The sequence below is a fragment of the Prunus avium genome, chromosome 7, assembly GCF_965620075.1.
Source record: "Prunus avium chromosome 7, drPruAviu1.hap1.1, whole genome shotgun sequence".
Taxonomy (NCBI): Eukaryota; Viridiplantae; Streptophyta; class Magnoliopsida; order Rosales; family Rosaceae; genus Prunus; species Prunus avium.
Genome location: NC_142290.1, coordinates 8,304,859 through 8,330,405, shown reverse-complemented (window position 1 = coordinate 8,330,405; position 25,547 = coordinate 8,304,859). Strand labels below are relative to the sequence as shown.

Sequence of the window (25,547 nt, the reverse complement as noted above, 5' to 3'; positions counted from 1 at the left end):
CATTGAGTGGACATTTGTTTTAGAAATGATTTTTTCTACTATGATTGTTTTATGAAAAATTTTATGAATAAATTACTTATACGGTCGTAACTTTCCGGATTTAAGAAAGGATTTGGGAAATGTTTTCAAAACCACCTTAGATATCCTTTTGTTGCTTTAGGATATTATGACGTCCTCGGACGATTTGGTTACCTTTGGATAAGTCTGCGCGCATATAACAATGCGTCTCAGGCTGACTATGTGTCCCCTGAGTTCTGCTAGGAATGCATCTCGGGTCGACCTCGTGTCCCCTGAGTTCTGCGAGGATGTATCACACATGTGGCCACATGTGTGGTACTTAGAATTCACGGTATACTGTTGGAATTAACGAATTTTATTTGGGATACATCTAGGTGGAAAGTATTTACAGTTTGAGGAATTTTGTGTTGAAATTGATGATTTATCTTTTCGCATGAGATATTATATGCAAATGTATGAATCTTGTTTTCCTGTATGAACATATAACAGAATTGTAACTGGTTTTCAAATGGTTTTTAAATGTGGGTTCTTACTATGTTTTTAACATTTATTTTTGTCCACTCACACTTTTATTGTTTTGCGCCCCCAGTCAGTAGACGAGTACCAGACAACCACTTGACGGCATTTCATCTTGCGCTACTTTTCCTTCTTCTCCCTCGTGTAGGCGTTTCCTTGGTTGTGAACGTAATTTTCTTGTTGTAAACTTAACTTGAATAGTTATGCTCTGATATAGCCCTGAATCTCTGTAAGGCTTGGGGTCAACCGGATTAACTGTTCTGTGTGTGAACTTAACTTGTGCATGCTGAATGTTTGAGGATTTTAAATTGTGACTTTGTTTACAAGTGAAAATTTGTTGGAAATGTACCTTTTTCGGGGGAGACTTTGCTGGTTTTCCGGTAGAAGTCAAACCCTAAAGTAGTTTTGGGATTAGGGCAAAAAGGGTATTTTAGTCATTTGTGCCCGACACCGGCCAAGTGTTGGACACGAACGAGGTTCGACATGGATTCCAAAGTGGAATTTGTCGGGTCTTGTCAGTTAAACTTGAGTTATTTGAGAAACCGTTATGGAGATGATGAATTGAAGACATCAATTAAGCTTAGTTAATTGGTTAAGGCAAAATTAATTATGGAATTAATTTAAACGACACGTGATGTCGGAATAGGCTTTAAATGGGAATTTTGAATTCTAGGCTCATTGGGCTTTATCCTATTGGACATGGAGATTGGGTTGTATGACAACTTAAATGAAATTGAGCCCAAGAGGCCCAATTTCAAGGGATGGGCGTTCATATGGGCTTTTGGTTGCTAGAGTCAACTTGTTGACTCAAGTAAAAGATGACTATCATCTTTTTGAAGCCTAGGGGGTCATTAGTGAAAATCAAGAGAGAGAAAGAAAGCTCTAGTCTTCCAAAAACTCTCTCTACACTTTCATACTATCTTAGTGAGGGATTACTAGCATCACCCTCTCACTAAGCTCATCATCTTTTTCTCTCTAGTTGGTGAAGAGACTTAGAGGTTACCTATTTTGGTGACTTTTGGAGAACCCCTCAAGTTGGAGTTTTTTAAGGAGTCATTCAAGCTTCAATAACAAGGTGGAGATTTTGAAGGAGCCATTCAAGCTTCAACAACTTTGGTGGAATTCGATCATAGGGTTGAAAGCACGCACCAAAGGTAACTCCTCCTTCCAATCTTCTTAGAAGTATGTTCTAGGAAAGTAGTACAACTATCACTTGGCTTAAAAGATTCATGGGAAAAGTTTTTGTTTTTGAACTCATAGATGCATGCTTAAGCTTCTGTTGCCATGATTTTATTTATCTCTGTTGATGTTCAAATGAAACTCATGATTTTCTAAAGTTTTCCTTCAAGCCATTTGCCAAAGAAGTTGTGTGTTGTCAACGTGTAAGGGATTATCCTTTCTTCGTCTTCAGTTTGTGGCAGTTTGAGCCATTCGTAATCTTCTAAGATACTCTGGTGATCCCATAAATACGTAGGAAATTTCCCCATAATTTTCGGATTTTTCCTGCATTTGTAAGGATATTTGCAACAACAAAAAATTGAATAAAGTAATATGGAAATCCCTTTTCACTAACATAATGATTTAAATATCGAATTTAAGGGGAGAAATAAGAGTGTAGGGTTTTTCCCCATGTTGATTATATCCCAGTAGGAATTTAGCGACACGCGACACATTCTCATGCCGCCACACGCCACCTGACCCAATTTTTTATTCCTTTTCACTTAAATATTCATTTAAAAATCGAATTTAAGGGGGGAAAATTCGAGAAAAATTCCTCCCGGATCGTGACGAGATTTCCTTCTTTGAAATATCCAAAAAAAGGTTGCGGCATACAAATTTGGATACGGGATTAATGTGATCGAACAAATAAGAGTGTAGAGTTTACATAGTGTACTAGTGTTTTCATTTGCATCATCAACGTCTAGGGTTGACTCCCTGATTTTATTTTTCAGTCACTCCTAAACCTGGTATTGTACTTTCCTTACGAAGTATTCTTCCCCATAGATACGTAGGAATTTTCCCCATATTTTTCAGATTTTTCCTGCAATTTTGATGAATTTTGCAGAAAAGAAAGAATAAAGTATTTAGGAAATGCCAAGTGTCGACGCTGGAGTGGGGAGCTGCAAACTTTAGCGACACGCGACGCATTCCCATGCCTCCACACGCCACCTGACCCACTTTTTTTATATTCTTTTTCACTTAAATATTCATTTAAAAATCAAATTTAAGGGGGAAAAATTCGAGAAAATTTCATCTCGGATCGTGATAAGATTTCCTTCGATTACATATCTAGAAAAAGGCTGCGGAATACAAATTTGGATACGGGATTAATGTGATCGAACAAATAAGAGTGTAGGGTTTACAAAGTGTACTAGTGTTTTCGTTTGCATCATCCACGTCTAGGGTGGGCTCCCTAATTTTATTTTTCAGCCACTCCAAAACCTGGTGTAATAACCTAGAAAAAATAAAATAATTAGATTTTAACTCTCTCTCCCTCCTCAGATCGCGCACGACCACCCCCCCCCCCCCCGGTCCCTTTTTATTTTTCTTCTCCAGCCACCACCTCCAAACCTCCATAACCACCACCATCGACGCTGGCCAGCCCCAGACCAGACTGGCTTGACCTGCCGCACCCTCCCCGCCTCACCCTGTTGTCACTCGCCACCAGACCCGCCTGAAAATGAGCTCGGAATCGCCGGTTTTGAAAGAAAATTCCCGGCCGTCGCTCTCCCTCCAAATCTGATGAGTGAGGTATGGATTCTCACCTATTTTTCAAGCTCTAGTCGATGGTTGGGTAGGATTTGATCAATTTCTAGCGTTGATAGTTCGATTTTGGATTCAAAGGTTGGCCGGATTTCGGGATGATATTCCGGCCACTTCTGGCCATTTTTCGGGGTAGGTCCAAGAACAAAAGTGACTCCAGATGAGGTTTTACACCTAGGGTAGGAAGCTTGGCAGGTGGTTTGGAGTTTTTCCGACCACTGAAAATTTATCAAACCACCCACGCACTACCAGCGCGTGGGCAGTGTGGTGGAGCTACAATTTGTCCTAAAATGATCTCCTGGTTCTCACGAGCGTGTAGGTTTTTTCGGATTCCAATTCGGATATCGTTTGACTATTGTACGAATTTCACCTAATGTGTGTTATCCAGGTTCGATATGTTAGAACCGTTGGATCGCTTCCAATTTGATATATGTTGATCTAGGCACTCCTAGGATCGTATAGCATTTCGCGGATCGTAAATCGGAGTCCCGGATATTCCGATTCAATATTTCAAAGTTTCATTAAACGATAACCGTCTGATTGAGCGATCGTGATTAATCCGACCGTTCGATTTGGACTAAACTTGGAAGATATGGTTATTAAAATGTGTAGAACCTATAGGAACTCTTGGATAGATAGTTTGACCAAGATTGGGTAGTTTGACCTATCAGTTGACCGTGGGTCTTCCGAGATAGTTTCACCCTTCAAGAAGAATTAGAATGATCTTGTAAACGAGCCTTGACCGTTATTTGAATTATTTTGGGGTCTTTATGGAATTTATGCTTTTGTGAGTGAACTTTGTGTTGTTAGTGCTTTGTTGTCACCGATTGAATTATTATGCATTAAATATGAATTGTTTGATTATGGATGGATGTTGATGTTATTAGAATATTTTAGGATATTTCCGGATGTTGTTTCTAATATTTGAAGATCGTGCGTTATTAGAGGTGACGGGATCTCTAGGAGTAATCGACTTATTCAGTTATTTAATTACCTATTATTAGTAATATTATGATGATTATAAAAGTATTTGACTGAGTGTTTTGGGATGACTTAATGTTTATGAGTTATTAGATAATCGGATTTCGATGTGAATAATAATTTAATTAAATATCTGTGTACATGTGTGTATTTAATATTTATATATGTATATAAATCTATATGTTCAGTGGTTTAAAGAAGATGAATCATGAACCTTGGTTTTTATCATAATATGGTAGATATATTTTAAGTGCAGTTGAGAATCAATTTATTGGAAAGTTGATATAAAGGTCGGAAAATAGATTTGTGGAATAAAGGGAAAGTCTGTGATAAGTTTCGGATATGGTTTTTCAAACCACCCTAGGAGTACTCCTAGTGGCCTTGAAACAATGTGGTTATTTCTGATAATGCCCTACGAGTTTCGAGGACGCCTGAACCGTGTGGTGCGAGGATTACGGCTCAGGCTGACTAATGGTTCCCTGAGGCCTGCGAGGAATGCGGCTTGGGTTGACTTGGTGTTAAGTTAAGTTATTTTGAAACCTATGAATATATTCGTGTTGTGTCTTTGAATCCGGTGCTGTTGGCAGGACATTTTATTTGTATACGAGAGGCCTGAGGCTGTTTAATTGTAGTTGGTTTGTCTGGATGAAAATTGAATGCATGCTGGCAATTGGGATAGATATAGATATGTTTATTTGACAGGTAAAAGTTTTGGGAAATGAGCAATTTACAAGGGAGACTCTGCCGGATTTCCGGCAGAAGTCAAACTGGAAATAAGTTTGGATTTTAGTTAGAAGGGCAATTTGGTCATTTGTGCCTGGCACCCGCCAAGTGTTGGACACACACAGGATTCGGCTTGGATTCCAAAGTGGAATTTGGGTTGGGTCCTGTCAATGTAGTAATTTATTAATTTAATAATGGAAACAACCCTTTTATGTAGAACATTGACGTGGCCTTACTTTTTCTACGAGAGCGGCACAATAGCTCTGGTAAGTGGGTGGATTCTGATTGGATGATACTGTACACCACTTTTCAGGTTTGTATTATTTCATAATTATGCATTGTTATTTGGTAAATTTGGTATCCATTATGATGCATAACTCGTGTGCCACTATGCAGAAATGTGATGCCTTAGATTACATGCAAATGAAAGTGTATATGGGAAACGAGGACAAAAAGCACAACAAGGGTCTACTGGGAATGGTCAAGGGCGAAAGGGCCGAAGTTGGCTAAATCTTGGTCATCTGTGAATCACGTTTTTATGCCCTTCAACCTACAAAGGCAGAAGCACTGGATCTTACTTGTTGTCAATTTAAAAGAGTGTGAGATAAGGGCATATGATTTGAAAACAGATCTATGTAAAACCCAAGCCATCCAACGGGCAGTGCAGCTAGTTGCGAAAATGCTACCCCGGTTGTTAGAGGAAGCGGGATATATTAGCGATGGTCTTATTCGAAAAAGTGAGTGGTCAATTAATCGCATAATGGATGCACCCTAACAAGTTGGCGGGTGAGTCATATTCCACCTAAACACATTGTCTTATTAAATGGATTTGTTGTACAATGAATCATAGCTTCTTCACTATGTTTTAGGGGCGACTGTGGGATGTACATCCTGAAATACTGCAAGTTTCTAACCTCAAATGTTGACCTAGCCAAAATTTCCCATGACGCTATGTCCTTCTTTCGGCTGAAGCTTGCTTTACAGTTGTTGCAGGGATATTGGTAGATGTGTAAGTGTAGTATAGACAATATGAACTTGCAAAGTTTTTAACTGGGTGGGTGTAGTATATGAACTTGCAAAGTTTTAACTGGGTGGGTGGTTTGTAATTATGTAGGTAACAGTTGTTGAATTGAAAAGGGTTTTCTATTCTGTTCAAATACAAGCTGTATGAAACCCTCAACACATATTGTTGATACTATGCTGAACCCTAAACCCCAAATGGTGCATGAAAAGAAATATGTTTACATGAAATGGATAAAGGCAAAACGCATAAACAAAATGGAATAAATACGAATGTATCTTGTTTAGGACAAACACAATTGTGAAGTTAAGATGCAGGCATATGAAATGTTGAAAAATTAAGAGTACCATACACAGCTGACTGGGTTACGAATAATAAACTTTCACTACTAAATTCATTTTTGTAGATTGCCAACCACTTCTGAATTTCTCATAGTTGTTCGGATTACAAATTTACAAAACATATACTTGAAAAGTCAAAAGATTTCCACAGATGCAAAACATTTCTTACTTTTTCATCAATTTAACTGCCAAATTCAAAAATAATAAAACTAACAACAGTACGAGGATATTTTTAATGCCCTTCACTATACGGATTACTTCAGCATATGCATTAAGTTCCTTCACATCCAACTGGTTTTGAATGTGAGATTCAGTTCGCCTGTTGGCTACAATCACCCATTCATAGCCACTACACCTTGTAACTCCCAAAAAAAACATAAAAAATTACATCTTTCAGTTTGGGATTACAATGTAAGAGCATATTCTTTTAGTCTGGAGCACTTTTTGTTGTCTTAGGTAATGCCCTATCTCAGTTAGTGTTAATGCCCGATCTGGATTAGTGTTTTACATGTTAATGCCTGTAAGGGTCTTTTTCTTTCGGCAGCTACTGCGGGCATGGGTTGCCGTAAGGAGAAAATTGAAGAAAATATCCCCCTTGTGTCTGAGTTCAAAGATCAGACCCCAAAATGTTTCGAAAGGGTTGTAAAGCCTTAGGAAACACCTTGGTTACCTTCACCAACGAAAATAATGGCTGCTTACAGATAAATTCTTGGCTTAGCATGAGAAGCTTGTGGCATGGGAGCAAAATCGACATGAGTTTAGCACAAAAGAGAAAATTATGCGTACTTGGGGGAAAATGGGAGTGTTAAGGTAAGAAAGGGAAGGTTTGCAAGAAGATTTGGCTGAGAAAGGAGGGAGAGAAAGAAATGGGTGTCTTGAGTGTTCTTCTGGCAGCTAGACAGGTTCTGTCAAATGTGAGAACAGTCTGCCAGAAGAGGGAAAATGGGAGAGAAGGGAGAATGGAGCACGAAATTGCTGGGTTTTGTATGCAAGAGAGGAAGCTTCCTCTCTAGATGTGTGTTGTGATGATGGGTAGGAAATGCCTCTTTTTATAGGCGCTGGAAGCTACCTTTTTCAAGAAACCCTAATGGCTTCTATCCAATTTGGCCAAGTCTTTCCCTTCCTTTCTTCTCTCCTCCCTTGTCTTTTCCCATCTTGGTGAAATTTCCTCAGTCTATTTGCACAAAATCAGGGATTTTTGGGAGCTAAAGGCCCTTTCCCGCAGCTACCTCAGAACTCCCATTTTCAGCAATCTCCTTCCTTTCCTTTCTTCCTTTTTTTATGGCCAGGTCTGATGAGGGAAAGAGAATGGGAATGCATGCTGGTTCAAACGGTGACTGCGTTCCAATATCCCTTGGTCCTTTGGAAGTTTTTACTTGAAACTTGTTCCTCCCATGTGCTGGAACTTTCCTAGCAACTCTACATAATGGACCTCTAGACTTCCCTTCGTGGCTTTGTTCTTTAGCCAGGTGCTGGAGCTTTGCAGCTCTTCTATTGTAATTGTATGGGACAAGTTGGTTTATTGAGTAAGTGGGCTATCTCTATCAAGCATTGGGCTTTTTTGGTTGAGTCAATAGGCTATTTTTGTTGGGCTATTTTGGTTAGGATATTTTGGTTGGGATATTTTCTTTTTTGTGCTCACCCACATGTTTGGGCCTAAGAAATGGGCCTGAGTTCCGAGGCTCCCAAGCAACCCCGGGACTTCCATTTCTTGGCCCATCAATGGGCCTCATGTCAACTTATTACCATCCATACCACAACCCACTTAAGCAAGCCCCAGGCATCTTGCGTGGATTGGGCCCACTTAAGCTTGTAGCGTGGCATGTTGCTTATTTTCTTGGCGTGGCATGTGTGCAAGCGCATATGACGAACTTTCGCATGCCCAAATTGGGTTTCTTCTCGGTAAGGTATTGCATTAGGCCAAGAATTTATTTGGGCCGAACCGTGACTTTTTTGGGCCTCAACAATGCCCAATCTCAATTATTGTTGATTACATACAGCTTATTAGGTTTTACATATGAGTTTTGGGAAGATAATACTTACATATGTTGTGAAGCACTTCCAATATTGTCCGCCCAGATTCCTTTTGGATTTGGAAATTAGCATCATCATCTTAGATATTGTCCGCCCAGATTCCTTTTGGATTTGGAAATTAGCATCATCATCTTAGCATTGCAATGCTGACAACTCCTTGCTTTAATGTTTTTTTTAAAGAAATCGACATCGCTTTGCCTAAACGTGAAAATGAAAAAGACAGAAGAATTCAACCATTCCAAATATTTGCTAAAAACCCCAAAATTATTTTCCTTCAATTCTGAAAAGGAATTGTATTTTATTTTTTGGTCTAATTAGATATGGAGTTTGAAGTTTGAATTGCGATTTTAGGGCATTTTTTGGTCCTAACAATCCGTGAGCGGGAAATTCGATTTTTCTAGGAATTTTTTAATTTTTAACCCTAATCCATGAGCAGGAAAGAAGAGCATTACTGTGGGGACTTTTTTTTTACATTTTTATACCCTAAACCCTCCACAGTAAACCCCACACTCTAAACCCTAGGCGCCCAACCCCTAAACCCTTAAATTCGATTTTTAAATGAATATTTAAGTGAAAATGAATAAAAAATTGGGTTAGGTGGTGTGTGGTGGCATGGGAATGTGTCGCACGTCACTGAAGTTTGCAACTCCCCACTCCAACATCGACACTTGGCATTTCTTGAATACTTTATTCTTTCTTTTTTTGCAAAAGTCGTCAAAATTGCAGGAAAAATCCAAAAAATATTGGGAAAATTCCACTTTAGAATCCAAGCTGAACCCTCTGTGTGTTCGACAACTAGTGGGTGCCGGGCACAAATGACCAAACTGCCCTTCTAACTAAAATCGAACTTATTTCAAGTTTGACTTCTGCCGGAAATCCGGCAGAGTCTCCCCTGTAAATTGCCCATTTCCCAAAAATTTACATGTCAAATAAGCATATATATGTATATCACAACTGCCAACATGTATTCAACTTTCATCCAGACAAACCAACTACAATTAAACGGCCTCAGGCCTCTCGTAAACAAATAAAATGTTCTGCCAGCAGCAACAGATTCAAAGATACAACACGAATACATTCATAGGTTTCAAAATGACTTAACTGAACCACTTTTCAAACACTTGGTCTCGTGGCTGCACCTGGTAACTTTAGGTTGCCTACTGTCACGGGATGACTTTTTCGGAGTCTTCCTTTCGTGCGGCCTTAGACTTGATTGCCTCTCGAACAAGCTAAGCAGCCTTCCTTCCCACAATCTAAGATCGAATCAAGCAAGAACACAACGCAAGAGCAAGAACGATACACTACTACATTTTTCTATTTGCGCGACGATAGTTTGCGCGACGAAGGACAAATCGTCGCATAAAAGATCATCGCGCGACGGATAATCATATGCGTAGCGCAACCAAGAGCGACGGCGCGACGGAAAATCATATGCGTAGCGCAAAATAGAGCGACGAAGAAATTTCGTCGTATAAAAGATCATCGCGCGACGGACCATTATATGCGTAGCGCAAAATAGAGCGACCAATACATTTCGTCGCGCAACATTGTTTTGCGCGACAGAAAAAACGACCGTCGCGTAAACAAGGGGAAAAAACTGCGAACAAATATTCTGGCGCCTAATTCTTGCGCGACGACTAAACTCGTCGCAAATGACATCTTTGCGCGACAAAACACTATCCGTCGCGCAAGATACGATATACAAAACCATTAATCCTAAGCCTTAATTTTAATTTTGCCATCTAAATCATATGTTTTTCATTGATTTTAGTGAAGATCATCATTCATACCCTTTTAATTATGGGAATGGTAGAGGAGAATATTTTTGTATGGTTATCAACCTCCAAACGAATAAATTTCAGGGTTATCAATTTCCCTACAAAGAGAACAGCGCGAAATATGTTTTGAAACTAAAAAGTGTTCATTCAACTCTACAAAACTAATTTCAACGATCCAACCGTTAAACGTGTTTGTATATACTGTGAGATTGTATACCCCAAAAATCGCAAATAACAAATATTCAGAGATCTAGAAATGGGACAAAATATTCAAATGGTATAAATGAACACGTTTGCGCGACAACTATTTGCGCGACGATGACGTATTCGTCGCACTATGATGTTTAGCGCGACAAAAAAATAGTACGTCGCGCATAATAAATAGCAGGAAACAAACAGTGTTTCATACTTGCGCGACGACAATTTTAGTCGCGCTAGGGTGTAATGCGCGACAAAATCAATTGGCGTCGTCGCGCAAAAAAAAAGCGGGAAAAAAGCCGCGGGTTTATCGCTTTGGCGCAAAATGATTGCGCAACGAACTTTGCGCGACGATAAAAACGTCGCGCAAATGCATTGTATTCTTGCGCGACGACGATTTGTATTCGAGCGACGGATATATGCGCGACGTTTAAAGTTTAATACGTCGCGCAAAATGGATGTCGGCATCACCATGTGCGCCGGGGAAAGAATTTTGCGGGACGGCAAAGACGTTTGTGCGTCGAATAATATGCGACGAAAATTTTTATTTGTCGCGCAATGTCTTGCGGTTTTGCGCGACGAAAATAGTATCCGTCGCGCAAAATTGTCGTTTATTACTTATTCAGGTACAGCCATGGCAGAGGCAAACTGCAAAAAAATTGCAGCTTGCCTCAGCCACTCTCTCCCTCTATCTCGAACGTCATATGCCAAGAAAACGCATCAATCTCATTTCGTTTATGAGTTAAACTATTTCTGCCTCCGGTAAGTTCATTGATTATGTATTTTTTGTCGTTAGTGTAAAAATATTACTGTAAATTCATACTAACGCCATTAATTTCGTTGTATATAGGGATATTATATGTGATTAGCGATTGGTGGAGAACGATTGCGAAGGTATTATATAAAATTAATTACATTATGTTTAAATTGTGTTGTGAAATTATATTTATATTATGTTGTTCAGTTATGCACGTTGATGTACGAAGTTAATTGAAATTAACTTCATACATTTTTTTTTTGTAAAGCTTAGTTCCCGTTCGAGGTTAGTTGGACCGCGCATGGGTGGGTAAACCACGACTACAGTCCAATTAATTCTTGAATTGTCCCATACTTTGGACAGTTTGGAAATGCATAGTCGTGTCACGTAGTTTACAGCTACAGGATTAGGTTTCGATTGTGGAGATTTCGGTGTCATCTCGGTACGTTCTTCGGGTGGTACGTAGGTATTTTATATCTACGGTACGCCTCAAGAACTGTACCGAGATGCTGCCGAAATTCATCCACGTCGAAATCTAATCTCATGTAGTTGTAAATTACGTGACATGACTATGCATTTCCGAATGGGATAGGGCCCTTACCGGAGGCATAAGGTGACGTTATGATTTTGTAAGAATACAACATGATTGTTGTATTGTGATTGTGGTTCCAGGAATTATGAGCAGAAGGTGGATACAGAACCCTAACAGGTGCGCAGACGAATACTTGGATGGAATCGAGGACTTTATTCACTTTGCACGGTCACACAACCCGGGTGCAACTAGAATCCGGTGTCCTTGTAGGAAGTGTAACAACATGTTGTGGGAGACAATTGAAACTGTTCGATTTCATTTAGTAAGGAATGGAATGATTGAGACATATAGCACTTGGAACCATCACGGGGAACAATTAGACATTGCTTCATCTTCAAGGGCCACAACAGTGGACAATGTTGAACCTATTGTGGAACCTAATGAACAAGTCATGGATATTATAAATGATGCTTTTCCATTTGCATCGACGAGCAGCAATCAGCAAGGGGAAGATGATGTGCCTACACCAACGGATAGTGCAGAGTTTGAACAGTATGAAAAACTATTAAGAAATGCTAACCAAGAGTTATATCCGGGGTGCGAGAGCTTTTCCGTTCTGACGGCCATTGTGGAGCTAATGCATGGAAAAGTAAAGTACCGTATGTCGAACCTGAGTTTCGATTACTTTTTGGGGGTTTTCAAGAGAATGCTTCCGACGGACAATTGTTTGCCGAAAGACCACAGACAGGCACAGAAGATGTTGAGTGGTCTTGGATTGGGTTATGAAAAAATCCATGCTTGCAAAAACAATTGCATGTTATTCTACAAAGAGTATGAATCATTGGATACATGCCCTATATGCAATGAGTCAAGGTTCAAACAGAAGTCTCAGAATAGAATGACTAAGGTTCCACAAAAAGTCATGCGTTATCTGCCCTTGAAACCAAGATTGCAGCGATTGTATATGTCGACGCATACTGCCACAGACATGAGATGGCATAAGGAAAAACGGGTAGACGACGATGTGATGCGGCATCCTGCAGATGGGGAGGCATGGAAAGAGTTCGATCGAACGTTCCCCGAGTTTGCTGCTGATCCCCGAAATGTTAGGCTGGGACTTGCCACTGACGGATTCAATCCGTACGGGGTTCTAAACCAACATCACAGTACTTGGCCGATTTTCGTATTCCCATATAATTTGCCGTCTTGGAAATGCATGAAAAAAGAGTACATGATGATGATTGTTTTGATAAATGAGGATCCTGGCAGGTCAATCGATGTGTACTTAAGGCCGTTGGTTGATGAGCTCAAGGATTTATGGACAAACGGTGTGCGCACGTACGATAAATCCACTGGGAAGATGTTCACTTTGAGAGCGGCAGTTATGTGGACTGTGAATGATTTTCCCGCATATGCAATGGTGTCGGGGTGGAGCACAAAGGGTTATATGGCATGTCCTGTATGCAAGGAAGATGTGACTTCTGGTTGGCACGCTGGAAAGGTGTGTTACCTTGGGCATCGAAGATGGTTGCCATGGGATCACGAGTGGCGGGAAAAGGATAAAGAGTTCGACGGGAACAAAGAGCATCGTGCAAGACCTAGAGAATCGTCCGGTGATCAGATCTTGGATCAGCTTAACCATTTGGATTTTGTTCCGTTCGGGAAAACTGTTAGTCGAACCAGACCTGCTACACATATGAACTGGACGCACAAGTCTATGTTTTTTGAGCTCCCATATTGGTCGAAACTAAAATTGAGGCACAATCTCGACGTTATGCATGTTGAGAAAAATGTGTTTGACACATTGATGGGAACGATTCTAGATATCAAGGACAAGACAAAGGACACGATAAAAGCTCGTCTTGATTTAGAAAGAATGGGCATACGAAGGGGTTTATGGCTGAAAAGGGGCAATGATAAAGCTATAAGGGATATTGCGTTTTTTTCCATGAAACCGAATGACAAAAAAGAGTTTCTACAGTTTGTGTCGTCTGTAAAGTTTCCTGATGGGTATGCTTCTAATATCGCACGTTGCATGAATGTTGACGGGGGTAAATTTACCGGACTCAAGAGTCATGACTGCCATGTGTTTATGCAACGCCTACTTCCTGTTGGGATTCGACACCTGTTGCCGGAAGATGTAGTCAAGCCAATCATATTGTTGTCCAGATTTTTTTCCCAACTGACGGCAAAGACATTGCAAAAGACAGACATTCATCAGTTGCGCGATGACATTGTCCAAGTCTTATGCAAGTTTGAGATGATATTCCCTCCGGCTTTCTTCACAAGTATGATTCACGTGATGGTTCACTTGCCAGAAGAGGCATTGCTTGGGGGTCCAGTCAACTATCGCTGGATGTATCCTATAGAAAGGTATATAACTTGGCATCATTTCTGTATGCATTATTGGTTCGTATTCTTGCTACTTCCTGATTTTCATCTTTTCATTATATTTTGGCAGGCTTCTCGGAGAGCTGAAAAGAAGCGTACGCAACAGAGCGAAGCCCGAAGAATCAATTGTAGAGGCTTGGGTTCAATATGAGGCGCTGACTTTCTGTGGAATGTATTTAAAAGATGTGGACACGGCTTTCAATCGACCTCAGCGCAATAATGACGGAGGTGTGAGAAATGAGCAACTTTCTGTTTTTTCTCAAAGCGCACGACCCTTTGGAGATCTTGTACAAGGGGAGTCATTTTCCAGGAAAGATATGGAGGTAGCTCATTGGTTCGTATTGAACAATTGTGATGAGATAATGGCATACTTAGATGAGCATGAAGAGATGATGAAGCGAGAACATCCATCACATTTGTATTCCAAGAAACACCGTGAATTATTTCCAAAATGGTTCTTGCAATATGTAAGTTATAAGTATTTTGTAATTGACCTATATATTGTAGTATTTGAAATTGTCAAACTAACATTTCCATGCTATTGAATTTTTTTTTAATAATATTAGGTGACCAAGTTGAAATCAGAGAATTCCCCCACTTACAGTGAAGAGTTATATAACTTAGCATTCGGCCCACTTCGGGCTGAATTGTTCTCGGGTTGCCATGTTAACGGCGTCAAGTTTTTGGTGAGTGCACGAGATGACAAGTTGTGTACGCAAAACAGTGGTGTCCATGTTCCAGGTGGAGGCGAAAGTACAGACATTGATTTCTATGGCAAACTCACCACTGTCGTGCAATTGCTTTACAAAGACCGATACCAAGTGATCATGTTTAAGTGTTGATGGTTTGATACGAACCAAAATAGGCAGGGAAGTATTAAAATCGATCATGGGCTATTATCTGTGAACATGAGCAGAACTTGGTATGATGACGACCCTTACATTTTGGCAACCATGGCAAAACAGATTGTCTATCTAGATGACCCTAAAGCAGGGAGCGGGTGGAAAGTTGTTCAGCAGATGGGTCAGAGGAATGTGTATGCTATACCAGAACTAGACCCATCTAACAACGACATCGACGTTGCTGACCAACGTTTCGAATCTTCCATGGAACATGATGCACAAACACTTCGAGATACAATTGTCGTACAGGAACCTTTTCAGCTTGAAGGAGTGTCTCCAAGAGAAATACCGATTCAGTCAATTACAATCGACCTCGATTATCTTCCGCGATACGATCCAACCGTGGGCCCGAACAATGATGATGATGTACTTGAGGAGGAGGAGGAAGAGGAGGAGGATGATTGGGAGACCGACAGTGATCATAGCGACGAAAACGAAGATTATTATAGTTCAGATGATGAATAATGTAAAATATTTGCAACTTGCCATGTAAAACATATTAAATGATTATCCAAACCTTAAATATTTGTTTGAATATTGTTCGAATATTTGTGGAATGTATATCCAAACCTTCAATATATGTGGGGAACTTTGTAACGTGTTTGCAACGTTTTTCGTTTCTTTTATTGAATTCTGTTCATTTTCGTAACTGTTTTTGACTTTTGGTCCGCGTTACGTTCTTTGTTTTTCTGTGCTGAATCCAACCGTATAAATAACATGAAATTTGGACATATGGTTAAGAAGTTATGGATTCAAAACTGAACAGATGTTGTAAGTGGTAATCAGCCAATTACAATCTATCAAAAAATGACCGGTCGTCTACACACCGGTCGTTAACTTTGCGCGACGAACAAAATGTGTCCGCGTCGCACAATCACACTTTGCGGGACGGAAATATTGGTCGCGCATAATAAGGTTGGAAGTTAAAAAAAAATTAGAATCTGTGGAAAAACGACCGGTCGTCGAAACTAAACGACCGGTCTTTAAATTTGCGTGATGGACATCAATTTGGAGTCGTCGCGAAATCATACTTTGGGGGACGGATATTGTCGTTGCGCATAATAAGGTTGGAAGTTTAGAAAAAAATTAGAATCTGTGCAAAAACGACCGGTCGTCTACACTAAACGACCGGTCGTTAAATTCGCGCGACGACATTAAATAGTTGGCGTCGCACAATCATACTTAGAGGGACGGATATATTCGTCGCGCAAAATAGGTTGGAAGTTTAAAAAAAAATTAGAATCTGTGCAAAAACGACCGGTCGTCGACACTAGACGACCGGTCGTTAAATTCGCGCGACGAAATTAAATAGTCCGCGTCGCACAATCATACTTGGAGGGACGGATATATTCGTCGCGCAAAATAGGTTGGAAGTGAAAAAGAGCAATTACAATCTGTGAAAAAACGACCGGTCGTCTACGCTAGACGACCGGTCTTTACATTTGCGCGACGAAATTAAATAGTTCGCGTCGCACAATCATACTTGGAGGGACGGATATATTCGTCGCGCAAAATAGGTTGGAAGGGAAAAAGAGCAATTACAATCTGTGAAAAAACGACCGGTCTTTACATTTGCGCGACGGATAATATTTTATTGTGTCGCACAATCATTCTTTGCGGGACGGACATTGTTGTCGCGCAAAAGCAAATATGTGATAATAGTGTTAAAAATCATCTTTGCGCGACGAGTACGATTCATCGGTCGCGCATTGTTCCAAATATTACAAAAATTTACGAATTAGATAAATCATCTTTGCTCGACGAACATGAATATACGTCGCGCAAACCTTCAGAGACGAACAAGGAGCTCATTCGTCGCCCAAACCAAGTTTTTAAATTTTATTTCTTATATATGGCATGATAGTTAAGAAATTAAACGAACTATCCATTAGTGTAAATAATTTTAAATGAAGATCAACTTCAGTAATTGTATTCATATACAGTAAAGGGGTGCACCCACAGAAAATCTTGAACATCGGAGTTAAAATACCCGTTCAATCGTGATTTTTCATATATATCCGTCGAAAATTGTGGTCCCGTTATGTCATCTAGGACTGTATATTTTTTCCAATTTTTTTTAAGTACGATCTCTACGTTTAAAGAAACAGGTTTGACGGTTGGATCGTTGAAAATAGTTTTATAGAATGCGTATGTAGCCAATTACTATATATTCACAAACATTAAGAGTTGTTGATGTACTTTTGTGAAATATAACATAAGATGTTGTGGTATCCACTAGTGTAAATATTTTTCAATGGAGATCAAATTCAGTAATTGTATTTATATACGGTAAAGGAGTGCATCCGTAAAATATCATCAAAATCGGAGTTAAAATAACCGTTAAATCGTGATTTTTTGTTTATAACCGTTGAAAATTTTGGTCCGGTAACATCATCTATGAATGTGTATTTTTTTCAATTTTTGGCGTGTACGATCTCTAAGTATAAACAAACAAGTTTGACGGTTGGATCGGTGAAACTAGTATTGTAGAATGCGTAGCCCCATTAAAACAATATACTCACTAACATTTCCATGCTTTTCTTGCGCGACGAATAAGATTATTTCCGTCGCGCAATAGTTCTACGAGCGACGTATGAAGTTATTTCCGTCGCGCAATGTAAGTAAGGGTTTCTGGACCAGGTTTCAGGGTTTAGGGTTTAGGGTTTAGGGTTTAGGGTTTATCTTTGCGCGACGTGTTGAAAAAAATGTCGTCGCGCAAGTCGCCCATATTTTTGGCGGAGTTTATCCCGCGAATTAAAAATTCTTTGCGCGACAGGTTAGACTTATTTCCGTCGCGCAATGTAAGTAAGGGTTTCTGGACCATGTTTCAGGGTTTAGGGTTTAGGGTTTAGGGTGTATCTTTGCGCGACGTTGTAAAAATGTCGTCGCGCAAGTCGCCCAAATTTTTGGCGGAGTTTATCCTGCGAATTAATAATTCTTTGCGCGACAGGTTATTTTATCCGTCGGGCAAAGTGCGATATTTATCTTTGCGCGATATTTTACATCTTTCGTCGCGCAAGTCGGCGAAGCTTTTATGAAAAAAAACGCGCATTTCTGTTCGTCTTCAACCTCTCTCAGCCCCTCTGTCTCTCTCTCCTCGAACCCTAAAATCCGTCGAACCCTCAAATCTCTCAGCCACTCTCTCTCTCGCGTTCAACCTCTCAGCCCCTCTATCTCTCTCTCCTTCGAACCCATTGATCTCTCACCCGGTCTCTCTCCTTCGCACCCCCAAATCTCTCACCCAGTCTCTATCGCAAGTTCTCAGCCCCGCCCCTCATCCTTCTCAGCCGCTCTCTCCTCCGTCCCCACTCATCCCTCTCTCCTCCGTCTCCACTCATCCCTCTCAGTCCCTCTATCCTCCATCCCCACTCATCCCTCTCTGTCCCTGTCTCCTCCGTCCGCTCTCAGTCACTCGCTCCTCCATCAGACGACGGCCCTTCGATTTCTCTCTCGCTCTCCACCGTCGAAACCCATACGGTAAAAGTCCCGACTCTAGCCCCTATTTATAATTACAAGTTTTTGGATTTTTTTGTTTCTGAAAGTTGTGGATTAAAATATATGTTAGGATTAAATTTCTGAAATCTGCTGTTTGAATTTGTATATTTATTTTGTAAGTGTTTACATTACTTAGTCTGGTGGTTGGTTAGGATTGCTCCGTTTCAATTTCCTTTTTGTATTGGATTTGCATTTGTGATTTCAGATTTTATTGGAAATGTTGAAATAGTGTTGGATTTGTGATTTTGTATTTGGTTTGGTTTCAGATTTTAACTTTGATTGGAGCACAATTTTATGTTTTATGTTTTTTGTATTTTGATTGCTTTTCGTAATTTTCTGTTTTTTGTATTTGGATTGCTTTTCAGATTTAAGATATGTGCAACTAACCAAATTAGATGTTCCTTTTGTTGAGATGAATATTTGTTTCTGTTTTTTATTTATTTATATATATATGTTTTTGTTTTGTTTGCAAACAATGTGCATATGTTATTTTTAATATATATCTGTTTTTGTTTTGTTTGCTTTAAAACAATGTGCATCTGTTTATTATTATTTTTTTTATAAGAATACATGTATTTGTATGCTAAATATTGAATTTGCTGTTGATTAGTTGTTGAGGTTGTTTTTTTAAAAATAAACAAACATTTTAGGCAAGGATGTTTTAATTTTAAGACCTTATCAGTTGTGCAGATGTCGAACCTTATCAGACGTCGTAAGACGGTGACGAGTCCTCATAGTTTGCCTCCCCCGATTGCGACGTCAGCTGTCACTGCTCCAGCACAGTTGAACGAGATCCCATATGTTCCGAACGTCTCCCATGCACAGGCGTCATCAGAGTCTTCAGTTGCGCAGCCTGTTAGCGCCAGGCGGCGTCATCGCCCTCCCCACTTGATCGACACCGCTTCGACCTCTGCTGCTGGTGCGTCGGGTTCTCAACCAGGTAAAGATTTCCTTTACCTACAAATAAACTGTACCATTATTTTTTTTAATAATTTGTTAATTAACGTTAATTTTATATATCTTTGCAGCCAAGAAGAACACCCGGGGACCTTGTCGCCAGTTGAGTACGGCGAAGCTCACTCGGGTGACCAACAGTCGTATCAACATCAGATACGACGAGCGTCATCGGGCTGCACCTACTGCGGACCAACATAGCTCATTGGCCCACGATGTTGGTTCAGTCATTCGGACCCATTGTCCGATGAAATGGAAGTCTTGGAAGGCCATGCCTAACGAGGTGCAGATGGAGGTGCGTGGACAGCTGTCGGTATGTATCCTACCTTTTAATTGTTTTCCCTTCCAATTTTATATATTTTTAGTACTTAATGCATGTAATTAATTTATTGCAGATCAACTACAATTTAGAGAATCTCAACGATAATTTGTTCGGGTACATCGATAGACTGTTTGCGGATAGGTACAAGCAGTGGAAGAGCGACCTGCACCACCATTTTCAGGCATATGATGATCCGCAGGTTGCTCTTCTGGAGGGTTGCCCGAAGGAGCTTGAGGGGCGGGAGGATAGTTGGGAGTGGCTCTGTGGTCATTTTCAGGGGGCAGATTATGTGGTATTTTTTTTTATACTAAGTTCAAAATTCTGTTTTCAGTTCATTTTCAACTAAAATATTTTATTTTTTGTATAACAGAAGATGGCCAAAGCAAATAAGGGCAATAGGGCGAAGAAGACTCTTCTCCACCATTCAGGTGCCAGGCCCTTCTCCTATAGGATGGAGGCGCGGCAGCAGGTAATAATTATATAATTTTTATTTACTTTTTAATGTATTTAATATTAATTTGTTTTTTTTGTACTAACAATTTTTTTTCTCTTGTTCAATTAGGAGGGGTCCAAATTCCCAGAGATTGATGTCTTTGGCGACGTTTATGTTCGACCTGGGAATGAGTTGGCGGAGTCCATTCATGTAAGTAGTCTTTAATTATAATTATTCTCTTACACGTTCAAGTTTCAACTTTATTATATGAATGTTTTAATTAATATTTTATGTTATGTTAAATAGATGACCATGATTGAGAAGAGCCAGTTGGTTCTTCAGGAGTCCGCCTCTCAGCTTCCTCCCGATACGCCGCTCGAGTCCGTGGCTCCTCCACCAGATGCAGGGTTTCAGATCTTGACGGAGGCTTTGGAGCAGACTCTCGGGAGGCGGCCAGGGACATATTGTCGAGGGATGGGGAATGCCCGGCGGCGGGAACCTAGATCCCGTTCATTGTCCCAGTCAAACAGTGCTATGACAGCAATGATGGCCCAATTTGAAGCCCGGATGTCCCAGATGGACCAGCTTCAAGCCCGGGTGGCCCAGATGGCCGAGCTTGAAGCAAAGGTGGCCCAGATGGGCGAGCTTGAAGCCCGGATGTCCCAGATGGATTCGTTCTTACAGTCCCTCGCCCAGTCCGGCATTCCCGTACCGTCTTTTGTTCCTCCATCCACCTCTGAGCCCATCCAACCCGAGCATGGCCATCAAACCTCTGCCCCTGTCCACAATGTCCAGATCGGAGACCAAGTAGATTATCAAACAATGTTTGATTAGTTTTCTATTTTCTTTATGACATTTGAAACATTTTTCTTTTATTTGACTCTATATTATGTTATAACAAAAACTTTCTCTTAATTACATTTTTTTATTGGCATTTCATTTAATTATAAAAATAAATAAATCAAACAAAAATTTCCCCAAAAAGAAAAAAAAAATAATTTAATTACTCTTTTGCGTGACGAACATATGCCGTGATGTCGTCGCGCAAAATTTTCCACAGGAAAATACAAACCATTATAATTTAAATGGAGAAACAATATATTTACGCTTGCGCGACGAAAAATGTCGTCCCCTAAAGGCAACGCGACGACGAGAATTTTGTCGCTCTATATTTGCGCGACAAATGGCATTGTCGTACAGGGTTTGTGCGACAATCTATTCTTCGTCGCACATAAAACTGAGCGATGAAAGTTCATCGTCGCGCCAGGTTTGTGCGACAGTTATTTTTCGACGCGCATAAAGCTGAGCGACGACCCTTATGCTGCCTCTCAAATGTCTGTGCGACGATGGTAATTCGTTGCACCAGCTTTGAGCGACAATTTTTTTTCCGTCGCGCATAAAGGTGCGCGACATTTCTTATGCCGCCTCTCAAATGTCTGTGCGACGACGGCAAATCGTCGCACAGTTTTGAGCGACGAACACATAATCGTCGCGCAAAAGTTTTGCGCGACGAAGTGTAGCCGTCCCAGAACTGTTGATGCAACGAGCTTGTCGCGCGACGAAATGAGCAATGGTCTGTCGCGCAAGGGCTTTCTTTACGGACTTCGCGCGACTGAGTTTGCGCGACGGTGATTTCGTCGCGCTGTTATTCGAGCGACTACTTTGTACTTTGCGCGACAAATTTGTCTTCGTCGCGCAAACAGTGAAATTTAGTAGTGATTAGAACACTCAAGAACGCTCATGAGAGTTTGGGAGAATATATGCTTGTATTGCTACTCAAATGCTTTACAAGTTGTGAAATATGCTTTACAAGATGTGAGGTGAGGATACACAATGTGACATCGTCCTTATATACTGTTCCTATCCCACCTACCACCACAGTAGGTGGCTAAGATACAATGTCACCAACCGAGACTCTACCTACCACTCTCACCAACTGACGTCTACCTACTACCGTACATTGAATATGGACATGTGGGCTAAGAGGTCTAGCATGATCAATCCGATGGGTTGGGCCTTGAACATGCGGGCCGTGAAATTCTCCCCCACCTAATCCGGTGACGTCCTCATTGCCGAGGTAGTTCCTTCTCATTCGAATGCTTCGATTTAGTCCTTGTACTGCCATAAGGACTCTTCTCCCAATTGCCTTCGGATTTTGGCAGGCGCTTCCATTTGACAAAGTACTCAAAGTATCTCGATACACCTTTGCGTCGCACCTCGCGCTTTGCCATGATGCACTCGACCTCCCTGTCAAATGAAGTCCCCATTAAAGGCGGAGCTCATTGAGACTCCCCACGACTTGGCTCCTCGGGGTCAGCATGGTAGGGCTTGAGATTGCTCACGTGAAACACCGGATGAATCTTCAATCGTAGCGGTAGTTCCACATAGTAAGCAGCTCTTCCCACAGTTCGGAGGATAGGAAATGGGCCCTCATATCTCCTCAACAACGCCTTGTGCACCCTTCTAGTGGACTTGTGTTGAGAGGGGTTGAGCTTCACAAAGACCATATCACCTGGTTGGAATACAACATCTCGTCGGTGCTTGTCCTTCCATTTCTTCATCTTCCGAGTTGCCTTCTCCAATTGAGCCCGAGCCAGCTCATTAGCCATCTGCCAATCCTTGGCCGTCTTGTATGCAGCAAGGCTACTCCCCATGTAGCCTGACACCACTATGTTCGGTGTCATAGGTTGTTGTCTAGTTGCCAACTCAAAAGGACTTGACCCTGTCGACTCCGATCGCTGCAAGTTGTACGAGAACTGAGCAGCATCCAACAACTTTGCCCAATCTCGTCTGGTTGGAACAGGAAGTGGCTCTAGCAACCCACTCGGCTGCTTCTGCAAGGTCTTTTCTTGTTGGCATACAAGACAAGTCTGCACGAACAAGTCTACATTTTCCTTCTCTTGAACGGTATACCTTCGCTCGGTGTCATTAAGCTTTCGGTTCTCGAAAGCCAATGGTTGTCCATCCTGCATGAGTACACCACTAATAGCAGAATCTGATGCATCAGTGTGTACCTCAAAAGGTTTGCCAAGATCAGGAGGTTTTTGCACTGGTTCCTCCTCAATGGCATGATCCACCTCTCTCCTAGGTGGTTTGGTGTTGGGCAACTCCTTGGGCATGACATCTGCAAACGCCTTAAGGATTGCTTCCACCGCTTTTGGGACTGGTTGGACTTCCTTCTCAACTATATCCCTCTTCATAGTTGCAAGGAACGTCGGTTCGCCCTTCTTCCAAGACTTGGAAAATTGCATGGCTGACAAAAGCTTCGACTTGCCTTGTTGCCTCACCACTGGCACCATGCATGGCATTGCCCCACCCTGTGCAATGCACATAATATTATAAAATGGAATGGGAAATGCCTTTACCTCGTCCATGAACTCCATTCCTAGCACGACATCGTAGTCATCCATCGAGATCACGGAGAAGTCAGCTACTCCCTTCCAAGTACCAATGTCTAGCTCCACACCATGAGCTACTCCATCAATTGGTTTGGCAGTTGAATTCACCGTCTTCATGCTGCCTTCTTCCTTTGAGACTCGACACCTAAGTCTCTTTGCTTCCTGCACAGACATAAAGTTGTGCGAGGCACCCGTATCCACTAGGCACCGAGTTGTCTTGCCATCCACCATGGCGTCGACGAACATCACCCCTTTAGCTTGAACCTGTGGTTGAGCGACTTTAGCCTGTAGGGCATTGAAGCGGTGAATGGCCCTCATTCTTGCTTCCCTTTCGGCCTTCTCTTCCTTCTCCTGGTTCATGGCATTCAAGGCTTTCTTCTGCGGACAATCCCGCATCATGTGCGCTCCATCGCACAAGTAGCAAGTTAGCTTTGACTTGTCTTTCCCCTTGTCACCTTTGTCATTCTTCTTCCCAGATGACTTGTGACTGTCAGACTTGTCTCCAGCCTTGCTACTCTCATCGTGGTCTCCCCCATCGGATCCACTGCTACCTTTCTTTCCTTTGAACTTGGAGTTGCCTTGATCATTCCTCTTGAACTCCACAAGAGACTCAGCTGCAGCAATTGCCTCTGACAAGGTTTGGATGTGCCTCCTTTGTAACTCCAGCTTGGCCCAATTCTGTAGGCCATTCATGAAGTACATGAGCTTGTCTTCATCTGTCATGCTAGGCACCTCGAACAACAGGTTGGTGAACGTGGCGACATAATCCTTCACGCTCCCCGTTTGCTTTAGCCATCTCAGCTTCTCCTTTGCCTCATACTTGGCATTCTCTGGATAGAAATGCAACATAATATCTTTCTTAAACTCATCCCAAGTCTCAAGTGTAAACGTACCTTGGTCAATCTCCATAGATCGACGTCGCCACCACATGAGAGCATTGTCGGTGAGAAACAACGTTGCTGTAGTAATCTTGGGCTCATCATCCTCGAGCTTGAGATACTTGAAATACCTTTCGATATTCCACAGAAACGTGTCCAACTCCTTCGCCTCCCTCTTCCCATTGTAGAATTTAGGCTTGAAAGAATCTAACACCTTCGGTTCCTTCGGAGTCCGGGTCTTGTTCAAGACAGCTTCCTGTTGTACAAAGCCCAATCTCCCTTCACATCCTTCACCTCATCACGAAGCGCAGTAAGCTCCGCCATGAAATGATCCAGCTTGGTTTGGACATCTAGCCTGATGCTGTCCAATGCGGAGTTGAGGGCTCCGTGGAATTGGCCTTGAAGCTCTTCCATCATAGCTCCGAAGCCCTCCTTCGTAAGGACGTCCTCCTCGAGTCGCTAATCAAACTCGATTACGGCATTCTCCATCTGAGAAAGCCGCTTCTCCATCGTTGCTACAACATCTCTAGATCGTTCCCTCTTCGATTTGCCCCCACGCTCCAAGTTGACCTTGGACATATCAGTCTCCACATTGGATCCGCTCTTCGACATGCTTCTTCGAATGATTCGAGCTTTAGCTCTGATACCAACTGTCACGGGATGACTTTTTCGGAGTCTTCCTTTCGTGCGGCCTTAGACTTGATCGCCTCTCGAACAAGCTAAGCAGCCTTCCTTCCCACAATCTAGGATCGAATCAAGCAAGAACACAACGCAAGAGCAAGAACGATAAGAACACTCGAGAACGCTCAAGAGAGTTTGTGAGAATATATGCTTGTATTGCTACTCAAATGCTTTACAAGTTGTGAAGTATGATTTACAAGATGTGAGGTGAGGATACACAATGTGACATCCTCCTTATATATTGTTCCTATCCCACCTACCACCACAATAGGTGGCTAAGATACAATGTCACCAACCGAGACTCTACCTACCACTCTCACCAACTGACGTCTACCTACTACCGTACATTGAATATGGACATGTGGGCTAAGAGGTCTAGCATGATCAATCCGATGGGTTGGGCCTTGAACATGCGGGCCGTGACACTACGT

At 41.5% G+C, this 25,547-nt stretch overlaps 2 protein-coding genes and 1 pseudogene across 2 annotated transcripts; 2 read left to right on the top strand and 1 right to left on the bottom strand.

Moving 5' to 3' along the window:
• Positions 1–12,689: 12,689 nt before the first annotated feature.
• LOC148292973 (uncharacterized) lies at positions 12,690–15,420 on the top strand. Its single transcript, XM_088244532.1, has 2 exons — positions 12,690–13,904; positions 15,073–15,420. The coding sequence occupies exons 1-2, from the start codon at positions 12,690–12,692 to the stop codon at positions 15,418–15,420; spliced, it is 1,563 nt and encodes a 520-aa protein (XP_088100658.1).
• A 3,720-nt stretch (positions 15,421–19,140) lies between these two features.
• LOC110761954 (uncharacterized) lies at positions 19,141–20,993 on the top strand. Its single transcript, XM_088244531.1, has 6 exons — positions 19,141–19,390; positions 19,479–19,717; positions 19,800–20,018; positions 20,097–20,195; positions 20,289–20,369; positions 20,484–20,993. The coding sequence occupies exons 1-6, from the start codon at positions 19,141–19,143 to the stop codon at positions 20,991–20,993; spliced, it is 1,398 nt and encodes a 465-aa protein (XP_088100657.1).
• A 1,215-nt stretch (positions 20,994–22,208) lies between these two features.
• Positions 22,209–25,047, bottom strand: LOC148292972 (uncharacterized; annotated as a pseudogene).
• Positions 25,048–25,547: the final 500 nt, after the last annotated feature.

What these genes read in the sequence shown, in the direction of transcription:
- LOC148292973 (XM_088244532.1), top strand. Translation starts at nt 12,690, where the DNA reads ATGCGGCATCCTGCAGATGGGGAGGCATGGAAAGAGTTCGATCGAACG. An exon ending in TGCGCGATGACATTGTCCAA is followed by an intron (nt 13,905 to 15,072) that starts GTCTTATGCAAG and finishes GTTGTTCAGCAG; the next exon opens with ATGGGTCAGAGGAATGTGTA.
- LOC110761954 (XM_088244531.1), top strand. Translation starts at nt 19,141, where the DNA reads ATGTCGAACCTTATCAGACGTCGTAAGACGGTGACGAGTCCTCATAGT. An exon ending in AGGTGCGTGGACAGCTGTCG is followed by an intron (nt 19,718 to 19,799) that starts GTATGTATCCTA and finishes AATTTATTGCAG; the next exon opens with ATCAACTACAATTTAGAGAA. An exon ending in GGATGGAGGCGCGGCAGCAG is followed by an intron (nt 20,196 to 20,288) that starts GTAATAATTATA and finishes TTGTTCAATTAG; the next exon opens with GAGGGGTCCAAATTCCCAGA.